Source organism: Oenanthe melanoleuca, chromosome 18 (genome assembly GCF_029582105.1).
Source record: "Oenanthe melanoleuca isolate GR-GAL-2019-014 chromosome 18, OMel1.0, whole genome shotgun sequence".
Classification (NCBI taxonomy): Eukaryota; Metazoa; Chordata; class Aves; order Passeriformes; family Muscicapidae; genus Oenanthe; species Oenanthe melanoleuca.
In genome coordinates, this window is record NC_079351.1 from 9,906,222 (window position 1) to 9,927,232 (window position 21,011).

The following is a 21,011-nucleotide window of genomic DNA, read 5'->3' on the forward strand; positions in this document are numbered from 1 at the left end:
TCTGCATGAACAGCACAACCAAACTGGGCTTTGCCCCAGCAGGGACCATCTCTGGGCAGGCTTTCTCTTGTGTGAGGACTTTGGGCTGCTCCCATTAATTCTGGGGCCTTGCTGCATGGAAAATTGGGATCATCATCCTTTTGATCATTCTCATGGCTGCTGTCTGGTTTGGATCTTCTCCTAGAAGGGAGTTTCACAAGCCTCAGCTGAGATGTCTTTGATGCAGAAAACCTCAGGTCTCCAAAGAAAAAAGCTGATAAGACTGAAAACCCCCTGATGCACTGTTCACTGTCCATGTTCACTGTCCAGAGCATCTTTGCAGACACAGCATCCTCTGACCCTCAGTCCTTCAGTGCCTCTCTCAGTGGCACCAAGCTCTGCATGGTCTCTAGGACCAGAGGGTAAAACCTTTATTTCTATCACCCTATGACTGCTCTTGTGTCCACTCCCAGCTCCTCAGGAATTCCCAATGTCTGCTCCAGCATCTCTCTTCTCCCATCCCCATGGTCTCTCCTTGTCTCCTCATGCTCCCCAGGGCCTCCCCTGCCCCAAGCACAGGAGCCAGGAGGTGGCAAACAGCATCCATGGCCCTGCTGCCCAGCCAGGGGTGTATTTGTTAAGCAGAACATCCAGCATGACTCTAGAAATAAAATGTTCCTGTTCCCCTTCCCTGCCCCTCTGGAAGGCTGAAATCCCCCTGGCACCCAGGGCTTCTCTGTGCCAAGGGGCAGGGGGTAAGACTGTGGGCAAAAAGGGAACTGATGGTGCCAAGTCCAAGCAATTCTGGGTGGTAAATGAGTAGAAAGTTACATGAAATTAAGAAAATACTCACTGAGCTCAGCCCTGCTGTGGGACAGGACACCTTGGTGTGTCTCTGGCAAGGCTGAGGCTTCTCCTCTGTTCTCTAAGAGAGGTGCCATGGGAACATTTCACTTTCCCACCAAGAAATCCCCCTCTCATGCCTGCTCTGAGTGGAGGAAGTCCCTCTCCCTGAAGAGAGTGAACCTTTGCCACTACCTGCCACTTGTCAAACAAAAATGAGGAAGAGGAAATACGAAAAAAATTCAGACTTTCAGCCCTGTTCTTCCAGCCAGTGCTGTGCCAACAGCTGAGGATGAATGACCCCTGATCCCTCCCCTCCTATGCTGAAGGACCTGGAGGGAAGAAGCTCCCCTACAAATGAGTACAAATGCAGCTGCATTTCTTTGGTGATCATTTAATGCTGTTGTTTTTTTTTTGCAGAGCAGAGACAGAGAATTTTATTCAGGAAATAAACCAGCACAGTCACAGCAGCTCAGAGCAAGTGAAAGTCAAAGTGTCTGGAGAGGGTGAAAGGTACAGAAAAGAGGTTGTCTTATGAAAAGCAAAGCAGACCAGACCTCCCAGGTCACTCTGACATCCAGGAAAAGTGAAACTGGACAAAGTTTTACCTGACCTGCAGCTTGGGTGGCTTTTTTGTGGACAAAGGGAAAGGGAAAAAATCTTGCAGAACTGAGCTCCTCACAGGTAGTTTGGGAACCAAAATGGGGGAAGTGTCTAAACAGCATCTGTGATAAGGAGATGTAGGAGAGATTATTGCCAAGACAGCATTCCTGAACTGATGGGAGAGGGAAGCTTTCTAAAACAAAACAAAGAAAGAAATTCAGACCTGACAACAAGATTTCTTCTGAGCAAGGTAACACTTATTTGTTTTGCACATTGCAAACAATGAACTGTGAAGGGCTGGAGAGGCACAAAGAGGCAAGATCATATTTTTATTTTTTTTTCCTGAGACAATTAGACATTAAACTACAGATTTCTTCTATTTTTACAGAAACAGACCTGAAGTAATTAAAATGTTTTCAGCCAGCTGTGGCGGGTTATGCTGTATATGGATAACAAACTGACCTGCATCCACAACTTGGGGGAATCTCTGTTATTTTCTGAGCTCTGGCTCGGGGATGCCGTGGGTGTGGGATTACACCTGGTGCTGGGAGTGCAGTGTGTGCAGGTGCAAGCTTTCCTCCTGGTGCTGGGTGTGCTGTCCCAGGCTTTTCCCTGTTTTCTCTCCAGCAGGGTGGGTGCTGGCAGGGGCAGCTGCCTGAGGCTGGGTGAAGGGAAGCAGAGGAGCTGGAAGGGCTCTCAGTGCTGCTGGTGTTTCTGCTCACAGACTGGAAGGAGCCCAGGCTGGCTCTGGCATTGCCAGGGCTCTTGGCAGCCAGCAAGGAGCAGTGCTAGCCTCTATTTTCCACTGCCTTGATCTTTCCCAAAAACTGCTGTATAGCCAAGGCAGGGTCTGAAACATTGCTTTTGATGCTTCCCAAGATGTAAGTCAGCCTGAGAGAGAGAGAGAGAGAGGAAAAGCTGGGAAGGAAAAGAAACCAGGACTATGTTCCTGGGTCAGATGGAGAAAGAGATATCATTCCTGATTCTCATATTTCCTTGAGTCATTAGTGATACTCCTGCTCTTCTTAGAGGTGATTTAGGTACTTGCTCCTTCTCTTCTATTGATACACAACCTGCTCTTTGCCCTGGAGCTCCTCACTTGCTTTTTCCTGGGAGGGGTCAGTGGGACCTTGTGGGGTATGTGAAATCCATATCCCTCCTTCCTCAGGGAGCCCTTCTCACTCTCACAACTCCCTGGCAGGAGGGTGCAGCCAGGGGGAGTGAGGCTCTGCCCCCAGGGACAGGATGAGAGGAATTGTCCCAGGTGGCCTCAGGGGAGGTTGAAATTGGACATTAGGGAATATTTCTTCACTGACAGGGTTGTAAAACATTGGAACAGGCTGCCCAGGACAGTGGTGGAGTTGCCATCCCTGGAGGGATTTAAGAGATGTGTGGATGTGATAGGGGACATGGTTTAATGGTGGGCACAGGAACCCCCAGAGCTGTCCCCTGTCTCCCAGCAGTGGGTTTCATTTCAGGGTGACACCCCTCTGTGCAGAAGGTGTCCCTGAGCAGCTGGCATGTGCCCACCAGGCCACCCAGCCAGAAAGAAGTAAGCCTTGGAATAATCAGCTGAAGTCCAAATGAACAGAATTCTGCCTTCTATGCAATAACTGGCACACATGCATCTGTTGTAGAATTCCAGGAGATAATGGCAGCTTAAACAGATTTTTAAAGACACAAGGCAGGCATAGAGATGTAACACTTATGGCTTTCAAGAATGGTAAACAGAATATCTGGTTTTGAAAAAGAGAAATTATGGAGCATCTACTTTAACTGCCATTTCCAGAAAAGTACTGGGACAACAAATTGAGCCAACAAACAAATACTGAAACAAATCAGGGAAAAGAAATAAAACTCAGCCATTATGCATGTGTCAAATCTAATCCTTCTGTGACACTTGTGGATAGGGGATGAGCTGTACATGTCATATATCTTGTGTTTAACGAGGCTGTTGACGCTGCCTGACATGACATTGTCTAAAGATTTTTGGGAAAGTGTGATGTGTATTGCCCAAGGTGGTGTGAAACACTGAGAAAAGCACACTCAGTGAGGAGCTCTCAGTGGGTCACCGTGTCCCTTTGTCTTCTACATTCCCTCTACAAAGTGGAGTAGAAAATCATTTTATTTGCTAGGAGGTGAAGTTGGAAGAGGGCACATGCATGCAGCAGAGCAGTGTTAGAGTGAGATAATAGCTTTAAAAAGAAGTGATGATGTGAGGACAGTTACAGAAACAAACCCAGTGAGAACTGGACAGGGATTGCACATACTCAGTGTACAGGGCAGAATGTTCTGCAGGGTCATGAGCTCAGGACCATGGTGGTGGTGAGAGTGTGAGAAGGGGGAGCAGGGGCTGTGCAGTGCAGGCTGCAAACCACATCCCTCCAGCTGCTGCTCAGTGCAGCTCGGGCTCTGCTCTGCTCTGCTCCAGCATTGCTGACTTCTCTCAGCCCACTAAGGAAGGGGAGAGGCAACAGAAGAGAGCCCAGAGCACAGGAAGGGACTCCTGAAGTCTAGAAAATAGGACACTCAAGGGAAGGCACAAAGACTAAGGGACAGTCTAAAGAAAAATTGTCTGAAGGGAACCCTGGTCAGATTTTAAATATAAGGAAGACTAGCATGGAAAGAATCAGAGTGTTTTATTCTCTCTATCCAGATTGAGAAGGACTGAGTTATGGATGTGCACTTCAGGAAGGAGTTAGAGTGAAAATGGTTTGGGCAAGGGTTGGTATCTTCTCCAGCCAAAGAAGGTTTTTAAGAACAGGGTGGAAAAACTTCTGTCAGGAATGAGGGAGGGAAAGGTGATCCTGGCTTGGACAGCAGAGGTTTCCCCCAGATATACTCAGCATGCCACGTGCTTGTGTGGATTTAGAGGGGTGTGCAGAGCTTAGTTCCAGGCCCATGACACACTGTGGTTTGTGTCATTTGCTCCCAGAGGCATTCTCAGTTTCAGCAGCTGAGCTCTGTTCCTTCGCTCAGAGGAGCCTTTTCCTCAGCTCATCTGTGCTCCTGCTGCATCAGCCATTCCTCACCCTGTGGATGCTTCAAGGCAGGTGACTGTGAAACCCTGGCAGAGCAGCCAAGGGCACCTCAGGAGCTCAGGCACACTCAGAACCCATTTCAGCCCCAGGTCACTGACCATCGCTGGAGCCTTTGTGAACACCAGAAAAGGACAGGGGGCTCCGCTTGCCAAAGGCAGCAGTGGTGCTGTGGGAGGAACGCTGCCTGCTCCTCTGCTTCTTGAACAGAGCTGTGATTTACACCCCTCGGGAGGCCACTGAGGAAGCAGCAAATCACCTCTTTAGCACGAGTTCAAACGGCAATTAGACAAATCCATGTAAGAAATACCCGCTGAGGCCATTAAATCTAAAGCCCTTCTCTTGTTGAAGGCAAGACCAGGAGCTGGGTGGGAGAGTTGCTACTGTACGAATACCCTGGTTTCCACATTCTTTTGGCTGCTGGTGCTGGAGGAACCTCAGCCCTGACCCAGGCAGGACCATCCCTGGGTTCCTCGGGATGGCCACAGCCCCAGGGGGTGTTAACAAACAATTGCAGCTGGAGCTGGGACAGAATCCTGTGCCTCCCAGCCAGGCTCATCTCGGACTTGCTGCCTCCTGGATGCTGTTCAGGAAAATCCAGGAGCTTGTCCTGCTCTGACTCTTCCTAAACCAGCCATGGGTTTCTGCTCTGAGGGGTCAGTACAAGATTTAGCTCCAAGCCTTTCTCTGCCAAACAGATTCTCCCCCGTTCTGGACAAACAGCAGTAAAACAAACCAGGGAAGCAAATGTCATTCCATGCACAGACCACGGTTTTATTTAGCTAGCACTAAACTTTTCAGATGCAAATAGCTTATTGAGTTGGATAAAAGTCAGGGCAATAAATGTTTCTTTCTAACTTCACCCCACAAAAATATCTCAGAATAATAGGATTGTGTTTTTCCAGAAATGTTCTTTATTGATTTACACCAGTATCACATTCAAGCCCAGCATTAGAGTTCCTTCATTAATGAAATTAGACACAAAAGTCTTGTTATATTAGCGATTTTCACAGAGTAACTCAGTAAGCTATTTTTAATATTCTCATGGAGGCATGCCAGAAGGATAATATTTTTATGTTCTATAGCAGAGAAATATACTTTAAGACAGTTTTGATTGACTTCAAAGTGTGCTTGAAGGCCCAGGCATGTTTCCCATTCCTACAAAGTGACCAAGGAAAGAGGAGCCTTATCTGCAGCACAGAGCAAAACCCCAACAGAAGGAAATCCCAGTGCCAGCAGTGTTTCCCACGCACGGTACCAGCAGAGGTTGAAAATAAAATACAGCCCCTCCTCCAGCTTGAGGGCATTGGAACAAACCATGCCAGGAACACTGCACTTGCTCCAGGCAGCTGAACAAAACCCTCTGGCCTTTCTCTGCAGCTGCACGAGTGGGAATCCTGCTTCCCTGCTTTGCAGACAGCACCCTGCACCTTTTGCAGTGCAGCTGTCCCTGCAGGGTCTCCCTGCTCTCTCTGCTTTCCCCTCGGTGTCCCTGCTGGGCAGAGGGAGCCCCAGGACTCGCTGGGTGCTGTGGCACCTCTGAGCAGCCAGTGCACCTGTGGCTGCCCCCAGAGCAGGCATGATCTCAGCCTCCTTTCTGCTGTGCTGGGACTGCTGCTCTTCATCTGATACCCACTCCAGCCAGTCCCACATTGCAAAGGGCTATTTCAGGCCTAACCAGGGGCTCTTATCAACTTTCAGGCTCGTTTTCAGTGGAGCAAATCTCTACTGAGTGAACAGGTTCACACCACACATGTCAGGGGATGCCTGGGGCTTTTAAGGCAGGTTGACATTTAAAGCCAGCTTCGTGCCCTGGTGCAGGGCTAAGGCAGACAGCCTCCCTCGGGGATCTTTGGGTGCACAGCACCACTGCTGGTCATCCCCTCGAGTGCACAGCCTGCACAGTCTGTGGGATTGTGGACACACCACACCAGGGGCAGGTTCTGTGCCATCCCCTCCGGGGCTTCGATGGAAGCATCCAAGGGATGGCAAAATTTCACCTTCTCAGCATTGCTGGTCCCTTCTGATCTCCTTCCCTGCTGGAAAGAACCTGTGTTTCCCTCCTTTCCTTGGAGTGCAGAGCACTCTAAAGGTGGTACCCAATGCTTATCCCTATCCAACACACAGCAGGAGCTGAAGGAAGCTGAGCTGACTGCCTGGCTCACTTGAACCATGCCCACAGACCATCATGCCCAGCTTCATGCAAAGTAAGAATTAAATTAAGCTGCCAAGGCTTCAATTAGCTGGGCTGAATTTGCAAATTCTTTAAGCCAGCTTAATGCTCACTCTTGGAAGTTCTTATTTTGAGTGGTGACTGTGCCAGGACAGCAGACAGGAGATGTTTGCAGGGCTGGGCTTGAATGTGAAAAATGTCCATCCTGGTGTCACTCCCATCACAGACATTCTAACTGAGATTTTTTGCCTCTGTTTGGGATGATACAGAACTCCCTCCTGAGTGATACAAGTCCAGAGGAGGCCATGGAGATGCTCTGAGGGCTGGAGTCACTCTGTTCTGGAGCCAGATTGGCAGAGCTCGGGGGTTTCACCTGGAGAAGGCTCCAGGGAGAGCTCAGAGCCTCTTCCAGGGCTTAAAGGAGCTTCAGGAGAGCTGGAGAGGGACTGGGGACAAGGGATGGAGGGACAGGACACAGGGAATGGCTCTCACTGCCAGAGGGCAGGGCTGGATGGGATGTTGGGCAGGAATTGTTCCCTGGGAGGGTGGGGAGGTTCTGGCTCAGGGTGCCCCAGCCCTTGGACTGTCCAGGGTCAGATTGGATGGGGCTTGCAGCAATGTGGATAGTGAAAGGTGTCCCTGGCTGTAGCAAGGGGTTGCAATGGGATGAGTTTAAGGTCTCTTCCATCCCAAACCTCTCTGTGGTTCTGATTCTGTGACTCTGATACCTGCTGGAGGGAACTTCTCGGTGAGACTGAAGGCACTCTACGTTCAAAAAGAGTCTCTGGGCAGCTCTCTCTTCTGCTTCCAAATGGCCTCAATTGCAAACAGATGGCCACAATTCTGCAACCCCAAGAACCCCAAGGAGGAGACTGCAGCATGCTTGAAAGCATCTTCAGGAATCCCTGGCGAGATCTCCAGTGTGACAATGATGTTTATGGACTACATGCATCCATCAGGAAGGGACCTGTCATGTTTACATTAGTGTTACAATTCCTCTTCTGCTGCTCACGTCTTTGCTAGCAAACACCCTCCTCCTGAGCTCTGCTCTGGTGGTTTGCAGATGCAGTCCTGAGTACAGAACGTGCAGTGCTTCCCCTGCTGGCTTCACGTTAGTCTCTCCTGTAAGCGATTTGGAGAGCAGCACTGTGACAAATCCAGCCCCACCTGGGTCTCCATGCCTGTCACTGTGCAGCAAACCATGGCTGCTCATAGCTGCAGGGGACAGGAGGGCTGGCAGAGCCCAGTGCTGCTGCTGGGGCAGAGCTGATCTGCTGGGAACAGCCAGAGCCTGCTGCAGCCTTGCTCCCTGCTCCTGCAGCACTCCCTGCTCCTCTCCTCTCCTCTCCTCTCCTCTCCTCTCCTCTCCTCTCCTCTCCTCTCCTCTCCTCTCCTCTCCTCTCCTCTCCTCTCCTCTCCTCTCCTCTCCTCTCCTCTCCTCTCCTCTCCTCTCCTCTCCTCTCCTCTCCTCTCCTCTCCTCTCCTCTCCTCTCCTCTCCTCTCCTCTCCTCTCCTCTCCTCTCCTCTCCTCTCCTCTCCTCTCCTCTCCTCTCCTCTCCTCTCCTCTCCAGCACAGGGCTCACTGCTCAGTGTGTGTGGACACCACTGAAGGCCCAGGCAGAATTTGCCAGGCCTTTTTCAGATTCTGAGTTCTTTTTCTCAGGCCAGGAGGCTTTTCCCCAGGCTGAGACAATTTCTCATCTCCGGCCTGAGCCTTTCCCAGGGTGATAACTTCCTGGTAAACAGAAAGGAGTTAATAAACAGAAATTAACACCTAGTGTTAACTAAGAGACAGTTTCATGTTGTACGTGATAGGAGATGTTTTCTCCTGTTGTCCAATGAACTACTGTCCTGTTTGAGACTTGCAAACCACTCTGTAAATATGGTTCAGTTTTTTAGTAAAGTGCTTCTTTGGCTTCTCATGCTTAAGAAGTCACTGTCATTATTATACACGAGTCTCAGCATATAGCAACAAGTGTGCACAGCCCTCCTGATGCCACCTCATCATTAGCAGTGTCTTCATGTCCCAGCCCTTCTTTTTCTTCTCCTCTTTCCCTCCCCTGGGCAGCTGTGCTCTGTTCTGGGCAGTGCTGCTCAGGGTTTGTGTCACATTCCTGCACGGTCTCTCACATCCTGGCCGGTTCAGCCGTCCTTGCCCAAACCGTGTGCCACCAAGGACAATGTCTATTGTCCTGCATCCTGGCCAGAGCAGCACTCCTGGGGCTGTGCTTTTGGGAGAAGCACCCATAAAAGGAGCAAACCAGAACTGAAAATCCTGAGCTCATTAGTGTTTGACATTCACTGCTCCCAGCAATGTGTGCTATAGCCCTGAAGCCATCAGCCCCTGCAGCTCTGTAGGTGCTGCTGACCTCCACAAGTTTAACAAGGGCTTGGAAGCTCCCCAGCCAGCCCTGGAGTTCAGAAAGATGCAGACAGTGAACAGAGAGAAGATGGGAGAGCCTGGCTTTGCATTCAGAGGTGCTGGGGCTGCCTGGTCCGTGTGGAATTGCAGCCATGGCCATGATGTGGTCAGTCATGAGATGTAGTGTTCGGGTTTTTTTCACACCAGACAGGAATCACTACCTTGTGCAAAGCTCAGCCAGGCTCCTGTGTCCTGCCCTGTCCACTGGTGCTTAGGACACTCATTCAGGGGAGCAGTTTTGGTCTCAGTCAGCTTTGTTATCCTCCTGCTTCCCAAGTGTGTGCCCATCTGGAAAACCCAGGAGATCTCCAGCTGGCACGATGGGTGAGGGGCACACTGAGCTGATCCCCTCCCTGGAGCTCACAGCTGGGGCAGAGGGGTTTGTGGGGCACAACCATCAGCAAAATAGGAAGGAAAGTACAGGCTCTAGCCCAGCCCCAGGGGTCTGGAAAAGTGAAGCTGTAACCACATGGATTTCTTGTGTCCCCACTTCTCAGTAGGACTTCATGGCATGGGGGATGAGGATGAGGCAGCAAAGGTTTCCTGTATCTTCTGGGAGATGAAATGCAGGGAAATAAGGGGTGTGCAGACCCAGGGTTGCAGCAGTAGCTCTGGAGAGATTTTGCTGCTGCTCAGCAGCCTCTGAAGGAACAGCCCTCTCCCTGCAGAGTTCTCTATGGCCACGCCAGAAACAGGCCCAATTTGGCCCTAAATGCACATATAATAAAGGCACAGCTGTGAATTTCTTCTCTTCTCATTTTAAAATATATGAGCTGGTTTGCACAAACTCAGTATGATGCAGCTTTTCTCATCCATGGAACTCTTCTCCACACACCATCCCAGCAAACCACTGGGAAGCAGCCACAGCACTAAACATCTGTGCTGACACGTTGTGCCAGAAGTTACCAGAAGGCAATGCAGCACTGGGTCTGGAAATTGGATTCCTGGAAGTGCCACCCCAATTAGCCTGCTCAGAAGGAGCCCTGAGAAAGCAGGATCTGCAACAGACTTGGGAACAGAGCACAAGGGCTGTGATCACAGCCTGTCTCTCCTTGGGGAGGTTGTGCTGGTTCCACCAACAGAGCAACTGGCACACAAGGGAGGGCAGATGGAGCTGCTGGGACAGGAATGTCAGAGGAAGGGAGGAACCAGCCCCAGCCAGCTGCACATCACCAGCAGGTCTCTCCCTGGCTGCTGGTTACCCCTGGGCACAGGCTCATCTCTCCCTCTCTGCCCATGGGCTCAGTGGCTCCAGCTGCACTGCACTGCCAGTGGCTCATGGGGTCCTGCACTGTCTCCTGCCAGCCCCAGAGCACTCAGCATCCTGCCCTGACTGCTGAAACTTCTCCCCTGGGCTTTGCCAGTGAGTCAAACACCGCGGTGGGAGGGCACGTGAACCACTGCTCCATCCTCTCTGCAGCAAAGTGAGGCCAGCCCCGGTTCCCCAGCTCCTGGCTCACCATGGAGGGTGGGCAGGGCTCCTCAAGGACCTGGCACCCTGTGGCAGTGCCCTCCCAGCTGCCTGAGGGAGCCCCACACCCAGAACCTGACCATGGGCAGCCCCTGGTCCGAGTCCAGCCTCCCTTCCGCAGCAGAGGCGCTCCCCAGGCACTTCATCCCCTCTGCTGATGACAATTCCCACAAAGTTAGCTGGGAGAAGAGCTTGGAGGAGGTCCCAGGGTTGCTGTGGTGCCGTGGTTGCTGGGGCAGGGGTGCAGACAGGGGCTGTCCCTGCAGGGTCACACAGTCCCCACTCACACAGACACGCACACACGTCCTACGTACCCGCCTTCTCCTGCTCTCCTCGTTTAAAAAGTCATTCTGAGTGAAAATATGTTTCCTCTTTGTGAATGGGCAGATCTAACACAGATGGTGCATTAACTGGAAACATCTTGTGTTCCAGTCTGTTCAGAGATTCGTTCTGTTCAAGAACAGAAGGCTCCATTTATGATCATCTCTTCAGTGCTCCCAGTCGTTACAGCTTGGAGATACCAGCTAAATGCTGTGTCAAATCATCACCACCTCTTCCCCTCTTCCTACCCTGCCAAAGCAGAGGTTTCAAAGCTGTCAGTGTCAGCAGTGAGGCACTGGGTGTGACCTGCTGGTGTGGAGCAAGGCTGCCTTGTCACTGGACTGCAGTGAAACCTGCAGTACTTTGTGTCTTGTGAGACAGCTTTCTGTGACCCTCTGGGCTCTGCTCACCAGCACTGAGCACTGAGGCAGCTGAGCATGAACCACGGCCCAGGGAGACTTTCCTAGATGTTTCTGCATAAAGGTGTAATTTTCTTCTATATAAGAAAGCATCTTTTGAAGGAACAAGTGCATCCCTCCTGAAAGACTTGAAGTGCTGGAGATTGCAAAAAGCCCCCAGATAAGCTGGCCTAAGAGACAAATTACCCTGAAGGGCTATTTAAGCTTCATTTCTTAGTCCATTTCTCAATTAGGCTATCTCACCTAGGGAGTTCCTGCAATAGGTATCTTTCCCTGGAAATCTCTGCTTGGATACATTCATGCTTCCTCACTGTGATGTGGTAGATACTCCCATTAGCCTCCAGAAATATCTTCTTTCCAGATTTTCCTGAGTTTTTTGGTGCCAGTGAGCCTAATGTGCTCCCAAGTCCTGCAGGTTAAACACTCATGGAGATAAAGTGGTGTTATTCTTGCAAGAGCATGTTTTCTTTTTATCATTTCAGGGCTATCAGGTTTCATAGCACGGATCACAGTTTCAGCCCCAAGTTTCACGTGTCCAGATATCATTCACATGCCGTTCATCAGGCTCAATCATGAATTAAGGACTGTGTCCTGGACTGAACTTTACCCTTCACTAGCTACCTCTCTAAATCAGCTGCAAAAGAGAGGGAGATGCTGAGCACAACCTGACAGCAGGTGCCTCAAGAATGTGCAAATCATTGAAGCAACACAGAAATAACCACAAATATAAACAAGATGAAACAAAAGCTCAGGCTGTGCCATGGAGCTATGAGCACTCTTTCCCCAGTGCAGCAGGGAGAGGAAATCCTATAATCACTGACACACTCTATTTAACCACAGCATGGTTACAAGGGAAGGACAGCAGCAGAGCCTGGGTATGAAGTGCTAAGGCTGGATGGGCAGTGATGGGAAGTGAGGAGACCAGCCTGGGGGTTCAGTCCTGCTGGGTGCTGAGCAATGGTCTGGAGCAGTGGGGCTCAGCCCCAGCCCAAGAGCAAACTCACAGCAGACAATGCCCTCTGTGCTGCTCATTTTGCCATGCCCAGGCTGCAGTAGGCAGCAGGATGGGGTCACTCATGGAAGTGTTGTAGGACCTGCTTGAAAGCACATGGAGATGAAACAAGGAGGATCATGACAATTATCCCTGTCTCAATTTCATTTCTGAAAGAGGACACTGCAGTTTATACTCATAAGGAGATGGAAATTAGTTTTGGAAGCATCTCAAAACATACCTGAAAAAGAAATGGGAGTGGCTGACACATGTCCCTTCATGGGAGGTGATTGCACAGAGCTGGGCACAGCCTTGGTTACACACAGCCAGGGCACAGAGACCTGGCAGCTGGGCAGAACTAGTCAAGGGATGGGGAGAGAGGACCTGACTCAGTCTCCTGCCACCTTCCTCACGCACAGGTGATGTGTCCCCAGCCAGCAGAGAATGTAACCCTGCTTTGGGAGTGTGGGCAGGGCCCCACACAGCCAGTGGTCTGTGCTGGAAGCTGAACTTGGGGCTTGACACATGAGAAAATTCCTCCCTGTGAGGGTGGGCAGGCCCTGGCACAGGTGCCCAGAGCAGCTGTGGCTGCCCCTGGATCCCTGGCAGTGCCCAAGGCCAGGCTGGACACTGGGGCTGGAGCAGCTGGGACAGTGGGAGGTGTCCCTGCCATGGCAGGGGGTGGCACTGGCTGGGCTTTAAGGTCCCTTCTAACCCAAAGTATTCCGTGATTCCATGAAAATGAGATTTCAGGTGACTGTCAGGCTGCTCAGGAGGTGGCTGCAGGAGGCAAAGACCAACCAGCCCAGGACAGGAGCTCTCTGCAGGTTCTCTGCCATTTCTGTCTGAATGCATCCTGATGTGTTAGAAACTGAGAGAAGAGTCCTGCAGTGTAGCCCCCCCTTGACCAGGCAGATCCTTTATCCTGCAAACTGCAACTTGCAAGGGCCAGGAGCCAAGAGCAAAGCTGATCATGAGGTGTCAGGAAATGTTTGCCATGACTTCACCCTTGAAATAACCCCTGTAGACATTTTGCTCAGCAAAGAAAGGTCCTACCCAACCTCTTGGTGCACCAAGGAGCACAGCCCCCCGAGGAGGGATGATGGGTTAGACAATGAATTCCTGTTAAATGGTAGCTGAACTCCAGATGGCCAACAGGGAATGGAGTGGGGCCACAACTGAGCCCAAGGGACAGTCTTTGTCCTCTGCCACCACTGCACTGATTGCTCAGCCAGACTGAAAGCTTGGGAGGGCCTTGAGACATGCAGGCAAGTGGGGCTCTTCCCTCCAGCTGGCTTAAAGGAAAAATAGATCCTTGGAAACAAATAGACCTCTCAGTGTCTTAACAGGAAAGTGATGTGTGTGGTGCTTGTGCAAGTGAGACACAACTCAGAGCTCTGTTATGGAAATTTTCCTCTGTGACAAATATGTTATGAATGACTTGTCTTGGAAACATGCCAGCATGTAGGTGCTGCTATCACAACATTTGGTGACTTTAACTTACTGTGAGCATTCCTGTGATAAATCATGGAAAACCTTGCTTGGGCTATCTTTAGTCACTACACTGTTTCACTCTCACAAGTCACTCACAGCTCTAAAAATACAGTTTATATCATTGGATTCCTGGAATTCCTTTAGCTCTTACATTCTGATTTAAGTGGCATTAAGGCTGGGCTGCTCAGTCCGAGGCTGCAGGCTGATGTTTCACTGTGGATTAGATATCACCTGGGTTCAATACAGAGTTTGCAATATATATTTGATTTGGATCCAAAGGCAATTTGAAAAATCTTCCTGTAGATACACCTCTTACCTGGCTATGTGAAACAAGGGCTAGATTTTGCCTGGGACTAGATAGTAATTTAATAACCATTCCAATATAGAATTAAACTGAAACACATGCTCACCACAAGAACTGAGTTGAGACTGTGGGTTTTCTCCTCAAAACCTGGAGGTATCTGGTCTCTTCTGGCCTCTGCACTGTGATCTTGTGTTGATTTCTAGGTCAGACATCTCTCTCTCTCTTCTTTTGGATTCACTTACGTGTCTTTCATAGTAGTTATTGATTCAGCAACACCAAGAACAAGAAAGTCTTGACCTCCCACCAGCCTCTCTGGATTTGATTACCAGCTCACCAGTGATGGATAGTCTGAGCAGAATTTAATGCTCTCTAATTTTCCTTGATAGGGTCTATGAAGCACGTTACTTTTTTTTTTATCCTAACTGGCAGCTCAACAAAGCCCAGCAATATAAAGCTCCATTTGTGTAATAAACTGTTGTACAATCTACTACTTATGAACACAGGCCCTGAAAATGTGCAACCTTTCTGCACATTACATTAAACACAAACCAGATGGGCACTGGAAAATCCTCCCCTTTGTTGCAGTGGGCTAAAGGGGCTGGTGGTCAGAAGGTCTGTTTCACTACACAAATAAACAGAAGAGTTTAACTACATTATTCTCCAAAATCAGCAATGGGAAACCTGTGTGGAAACATTATGAGCAGTTTGCAAACCCACTGCTGGAGTGGTGTAGGCACAGGGGAGCCCTTCATGTGTCCCACCTGCAGTAGGCAGCCAGAGCCTTCACCTGCAGCCAGAGCTGAGCCAGACTTGGATGTGGAGGCAAACGGGTGAAATCAATCTCTTCTTTACAGGTTGCCTGGGTCAGAGGTGGCCATTTAAACTCTGATAATCACTGCAAAGAAATGGAGCCCTCCAGGGTGGGCTGAGCTCATACTGAGCAGTTTCTGAGGCAGAGAAACCTCATCAGGTCAGACAGGATGTCTCACACTTCAGTAATTCCATGAGTGAAATCTGGCTCAACCTCAGAGTCTCAGGACAGGGAACAAGGGAATTTGCTGTCTCTGGGCTGTACCAAAGGCCATCTCACTCCTTACTTTGAGCACACTCACTGAGACACTTCTGGAGGAGCTGCTTTATAGAGCCCCTGCATGTCCTCTTGCCCCTTTCCCTGTGATTGCAAACTTTATCACAAAATTATTTCTGAAATCCATCTGGCCAAATTGGCACAGGGAGGGACACATGGTCAAAGTCACACAGAGAGCCTGCAGCCTCCCTGCCTTCCCACTGTGCAGAGAAATCATCATCAGTCACACTGGAACAGCCAAGGTAAGGACTGTCTTGGTGCAAGACAAGTGAAATGTTCTGCTGCTGTTCCCATTGACACAGGTGTGCAGCACAATGGCCTGGGATGGGGTGGGATTAGTTGGGGTGAGCTGGGATGGGATGAAAGCTGCTGCCAGCTGAAGAAATTATCCTGGGAGACTGATCCTGCTTCAGAGCGTAAGCACTGGCCCTGGTGTCAACATCTGAGAAGGTTTCAGTGAATCTGGGAGGGAAAAGCAGCTTGTGGATCTGAGAGCCCCAAGCTCAGAGAGCACTGAGCCTGTGAGGGATGTGTGTACTAAACACCTCTGGGCTGTGGAGTGAGACCTCTGGTACCTGCACACGGGACTCTGGCTCACTGCAGTCCCTCGTGGTTCCCAGGCTAAGGCTCCAGCACACCAGGGAGGTGGCAGCTGGGGACCCCAGTGCCCTGCAGGGGCTGTGTGCCCACTGTACCAAGAATTACCCTTCTGCTTTTGTGTCTGCCTTTGTGTGCAACCAAACCAGCTCAGGGAGCAACAGAGGCATGGCAGGACATGGTGAGTCCTCACTCTGAGAGGTGCCACGTGCCTCAACATCATGGACAGGTGAACAGGGTGAGCAGAGCCCTGGTTCAGAGATGGAGTCACCTTGCTGAGGTCAAATGCCGGGTGCTGGCAGGGAGGGATGCAGGAGCCCATGGACCCAGTGCCCAGCCAAGGTCATACACAATGAGCTCACCTCCAAACCCATCACTGCGACTCTGGGAGGAACCAGAGCCATGTTTGCCTCTGCTGGGGCTCTCCTGAGACAGCAGCTCACAGCTCACTGGCTCAGCCAGAGGAGGAGCTGGTGGTACTGGCCTATAGACACTGTGGGGTTGGGCACAGCCATGGTGAGAGGGCAGCCTGGCAGTGCTCCATCCCAGGACAGGGCTGGGCACACTGGGCAGCCAGAGCTCAGAATTCCTGCTTGCTGTAGAGGTAACAGCTCCCATTTTCCAGGACTTATGCACACAGTCCTGGGATTTTGTAGGCCCTGCCAAATGGGCTTTCTGCTCGCTCAAAGGTGATTTATTTTTACAAATTTAAATTAAATCCCCTCAGCCATTTTTGAATAATACTAGAGTTAAAAAGACTATTTTCCTATTTAAAAATATTCTAGCTAGACTGTTTTCATTAAATCAAAGTTAAGTCAAATAAAGACGGCGGTTTGAAAGTTCAGGTTTGGGCAGAGCTGGTCCTCACTGAGGAGCTGTGCCCTTGGGAGATGTGTGTCTGTAATGGCACTGAGCCAGCACAGGTGGGCAGAGCAGGGAACACAGGGGAGATCCTGCCTGGCTGAGGGTGCACCCCTGAGCCCTGGGGACATGGGGTGCACCAGGGCAGGAGGAGGAGGAGGGTGACACACCTCGCACTGGCTTCTCCTTACATGCCCTGGGAGACTCCTAAAGACAACAAATGGAATCTTCTTCCATTCACCCAAACCATTCCCAGGCTTTGTGTCCCTCAGTGGCACCACCCTGCAAGGGTGTCCCTGCTGTCCCTGTGTGTGGGATGAAGGTGGGATGGGGTCCCTGCTGTCCCCATGTGTGGGATGAAGGTGGGATGGGGTCCCTGCTGTTTCTGTGTGTGGGATGAAGGTGGGATGGGGTCCCTGCTGTCCCTGTGTGTGGGATGAAGGTGGGATGGGGTCCCTGCTGTCCCTGTGTGTGGGATGAAGGTGGGATGGGGTCCCTGCTGTCCCTGTGTGAGGGATGAAGGTGGGATGGGGTCCCTGCTGTTTCTGTGTGTGGAATGAAGGTGGGATGGGGTCCCTGCTGTCCCCATGTGTGGGATGAAGGTGGGATGGGATCCCTGCTGTCCCTGTGTGTGGGATGAAGGTGGGATGGGGTCCCTGCTGTCCCCATGTGTGTGGGATGAAGGTGGGATGGGGTCCCTGCTGTCCCCATGTGTGGGATGAAGGTGGGATGGGATCCCTGGTGTCTCTGTGTGTGGGATGAAGGTAGGATGGGGTCCCTGCTGTCCCCATGTGTGTGGGATGAAGGTGGGATGGGGTCCCTGCTGTCCCTGTGTGTGGGATGAAGGTGGGATGGGATCCCTGGTGTCTCTGTGTGTGGGATGAAGGTGGGATGCTGAACTCACCCGTGGGGTGCCTTTCAGGAGGGTGGGCTGTGAGGACACACTGATGCCTTGTTTTCTCCCCAAGTCACTCCCAGCTGCTGAACCCCACTGAGGGATGTGGTAAAGGTCCTTGTGACACCCCACAAATGTCACTGAGGGGGACTGGAGGCTGTGTCCTTGGCAGGGACAGATGTGCTTTAGGCTCTGTGGAGGGCAGCCTGGGGGCTGTGCTGTCCCCTTCCCTCCATCCCCAGCCCATAGGCTGCTCCACCGGCCCTGGGGAGCTGTGGCAGCAGGGGATGTGACATCAAAGGCAGCTCCAGGTGCCACATGACGTGTGTGACACTGGCAGGGCCGCCAGCTGCCGGGGTGATGTGAGATGAAGGGAGCCGGCTGCTCCCAGCCCCTGTGCTGCCTGAATGTGCTGAGGAAAGGGAAAGGGCACAGCAGAGGGCTGGAGGGGTGCCCAGACTGTGGGGGGCTCTTCTCACTTGGAGAGGGCAAACAGCCCCGTGGAGCCCTGTCCTGGGCCACCAGCCTGGGGACAGGAGCCCTGGCATGGGCCAGCTGCCAGGCAGGGGCTGGGGGCTCAGGGCACTGCTACCTGCACATCTGGGAGCCTGGGGGCACCTGGAGATGCTTCTTTCTTTTCCTTCCCATAACAAAACCATGTGGAAAATGGATACAAAAAATGAGGATGTGAAAGCTACGGAGAAAATAAGATTTTCTTTTACATCACAGAACAGTTTGTCTCTTTACAAGTCCCTGTTATTGCTGAATTATCTTAGGTACACTTTGATATCTGGGGCTGTAGGAAAGAGGAGTCCTCTAGTGTGACTGATTCTGGCTCTCTGCTGTTTTACTCCAGCCTGACACCAGTACATTGCCATGATGACATCATTTGGATTATTTCTGATTTATAGTGATTGAGAAAAATTGGGTCCTGTACAATAATGCAAACAATCAAAGACACAAAGCAAAAATAGTGCCTTTGGGCTGCACTTTCACATTGCATGATGTTTTGAGGACTTAATGTTGAAAGCCTTAGAGTGCACAAAAGGAATTTTCTTCATTTCATATATTATACAGTTGCCTGAAAGAAATGGCAAACAACTTCTCAGCCTAAGCATGCTTTGCACAGGCTCAGTGGTGGGTTTTTTCCTGTCCATCAGCTTTCTACCAACAGATCTTCACTGAAACTTGGAGCAGTATCTGCCAGCAAGAGTAGCTGCTGAATCCATGAACCCACAAATGACCCTTGCACAAGCCTGGCCAAATTCTGCTCTCTGTTACATGAATCTGAAGCAATTTTGGTGAAGACCAGGTTTTCTGGAGCACCCAGTGAGAGCAGAACAGTCTATTGGAGCCTTGGCAAAACAAATGCCTTTCCCATTTCTTCTCCACTGATCAACTTCACATCACCCTAATTCCCCAGAAATTCAATTGGTGTGATCAGAGCACCAGAGGTTGAAATTCCACATTTCAGCCAAAATCATGCCAAACAACGTCTCAAAGGTGACAACAGCATTTAAATGTCACAGAAATACTGAGAGCAAGCCCAACTTCCATTAAATCCTAAAATCGTGCCACCTGATGGTGAGATGTCCGGTGGCAAACACCCTCAGAAGCACCACACATGAAAACAGCAGTGACCCAGGATGCAGCACACACAAGAGGTGCTAAAGCAGCCTGGATCCCACCCCTGCCCATCCCTGCCTCAGCAGGGGAGGCACTCACCGTTCTTGCGCTCGGCGAAGGGCTGGAGCTTGGAGCCATCCCTCACTTCAGCGCCAGGCTTCTCCTTGGCTGCCTTCTCCTCTTCATTGCCGGCTGCTGCACTCCTGTGCTTGATCACACCATTCATCACCGTGCCTGCAGGGACCACTCCAGGTCCTGGCTGCTCCACTGTGGGGGCCAGGGACAGGAGCAGGCGCCAAAGTCACCCCTGGAAGGGAAGGGGAACAGGTAAGGACAGATTCCCAAAGCAGTCTGGGAAACAGTGAATGAACAGCATTTGTGAAGTGATCAGACCACAAACAATTAATTACTGACAGTTTGCGTAGGAAAACTGCAGGATTCCCTATTGCCTGCTTGATTCTCCTTGTCTGCTGGACACCTGATTACTCTTTTGGAGGGACTTCCCTGGGCACAGAATATTTGCAGAAAGTCTTTCTTCAAAACCCACAACCCTGGAAAGCCCCCATGAGAAAGCTCTTGAATTGTTAGAAATCCACAAATGAAAAGAGTCTTACTTTATGTGATTCTAGTTTGCTGAGAAAATTGGAATAAAAGGCAGGAATAATTCCACACAACCCAGAGGAGGCTGCTAATTGTGTGACAGAGCCAACAAATGAAAAGAGCAAACATCAGTCAGGTTTTACACCAGGAAGTGTACAAACACCCTGCAAAGTAAAATACATGTGCAAAACCTATTGTCTGACATCAAACTTATAATTAGCACCCACCAGAGCTAAAGGCTTTATGAAGAATTCCACCATGTTAGGTACAAAGTGTTGAGGGTTTTTGAAGGATGGAGGAGTTGTTCGTTTACTATATTGTTCTACTCCAATGTTTATGTGGGGTTTGTGGTCAAAATACATCACAAAAACTTTTAAAAATTCTGCAAATTCAGGTTGTGCTTCTACAGAACTTTGGGCAGGTGACAGTCCCATCTCACCAGAAAGATGGATGGAAAGGATTCAGCTTACACCAAACATGTTTGTGGGATGCAGGCAGATGGCCCAGGAGGGGCTGTGATACTGAGCACATCAGAGGAGAGCTGCAGGGACCATTTCAACACAGCATTGTCTGAAAAATCTCCAGATGCTGAGTGAAAGTGAATGCCTCTAAGAATCAGCACCAGCTCCTAATGAGTCCCATCAGGAAAGAGCTGAGGAGAGCTAAAAAAGGTCATTTGTAGAGAACAAGAATAGAAAAGTGTAAGATTGATTCGGTGATAAAATCTGATTTAATACAAAAAAGTTACCAATTTACTGTATAAGGAAGTAGGAACAGTGCATTGCACATGATACCATCTCCTCCACACGGTGTGAGCCAGGACCCTCACACCCCTCTCCCCAGCCTGCACCAGAGGGATTTTGCCATCTGCTTTCTCATCCACCTCACTGCCAGCCCCACCTGCTCCAGCTTTTCCTGCCTCCAGCTGCAGCTCAGCCCCTGTGTCCATCTGTCCTGCCCTGCACTGAGTTTCACTGCTGGCACATTTCCCACAGGGTGCCCAGGGGTGGCTGCACTGCCTGGGAAGGAGTCCTGGGCTCCTGTGTCACTTTATCCCTTTGCACACACAGAGCTGTGCCCAGCTGCATCACTGGGGCAGCCTGTGCCTGTCCCAGGGCTCAGAAACTCAGTGCACACCCAGCCTTGCTACCAGCCTTCCCTTCTGCTGTGAGCTCCCCATCACCTTCAGCCCTTCCCTTCTGTTGTGAGCTCCTCATCATCCTCAGCCCTTCCCTTCTGCTGTGAGCTCCCCATCACCCTGAGCCCTTCCCTTCTGCTGTGAGCTCA

The 21,011-nt window shown here is 50.7% G+C and overlaps 1 protein-coding gene across 4 annotated transcripts in view; it reads right to left on the reverse strand.

Moving 5' to 3' along the window:
• The window catches only part of MYOCD (myocardin), a 229,778-nt gene that overhangs the window by 79,700 nt on the left and 129,067 nt on the right, over window positions 1-21,011 (reverse strand). For 3 of the 4 annotated variants that reach the window (XM_056506176.1, XM_056506175.1, XM_056506171.1), the window contains exon 2: window positions 19,224-19,431. In XM_056506176.1, the coding sequence (XP_056362151.1) occupies window positions 19,224-19,350 (127 nt within the window). In that variant the 5' untranslated portion in view covers window positions 19,351-19,431. Of the gene's footprint in view, window positions 1-19,223; window positions 19,432-21,011 lie in introns of those variants that run through there. The other variant, XM_056506177.1, reaches the window with a different exon arrangement.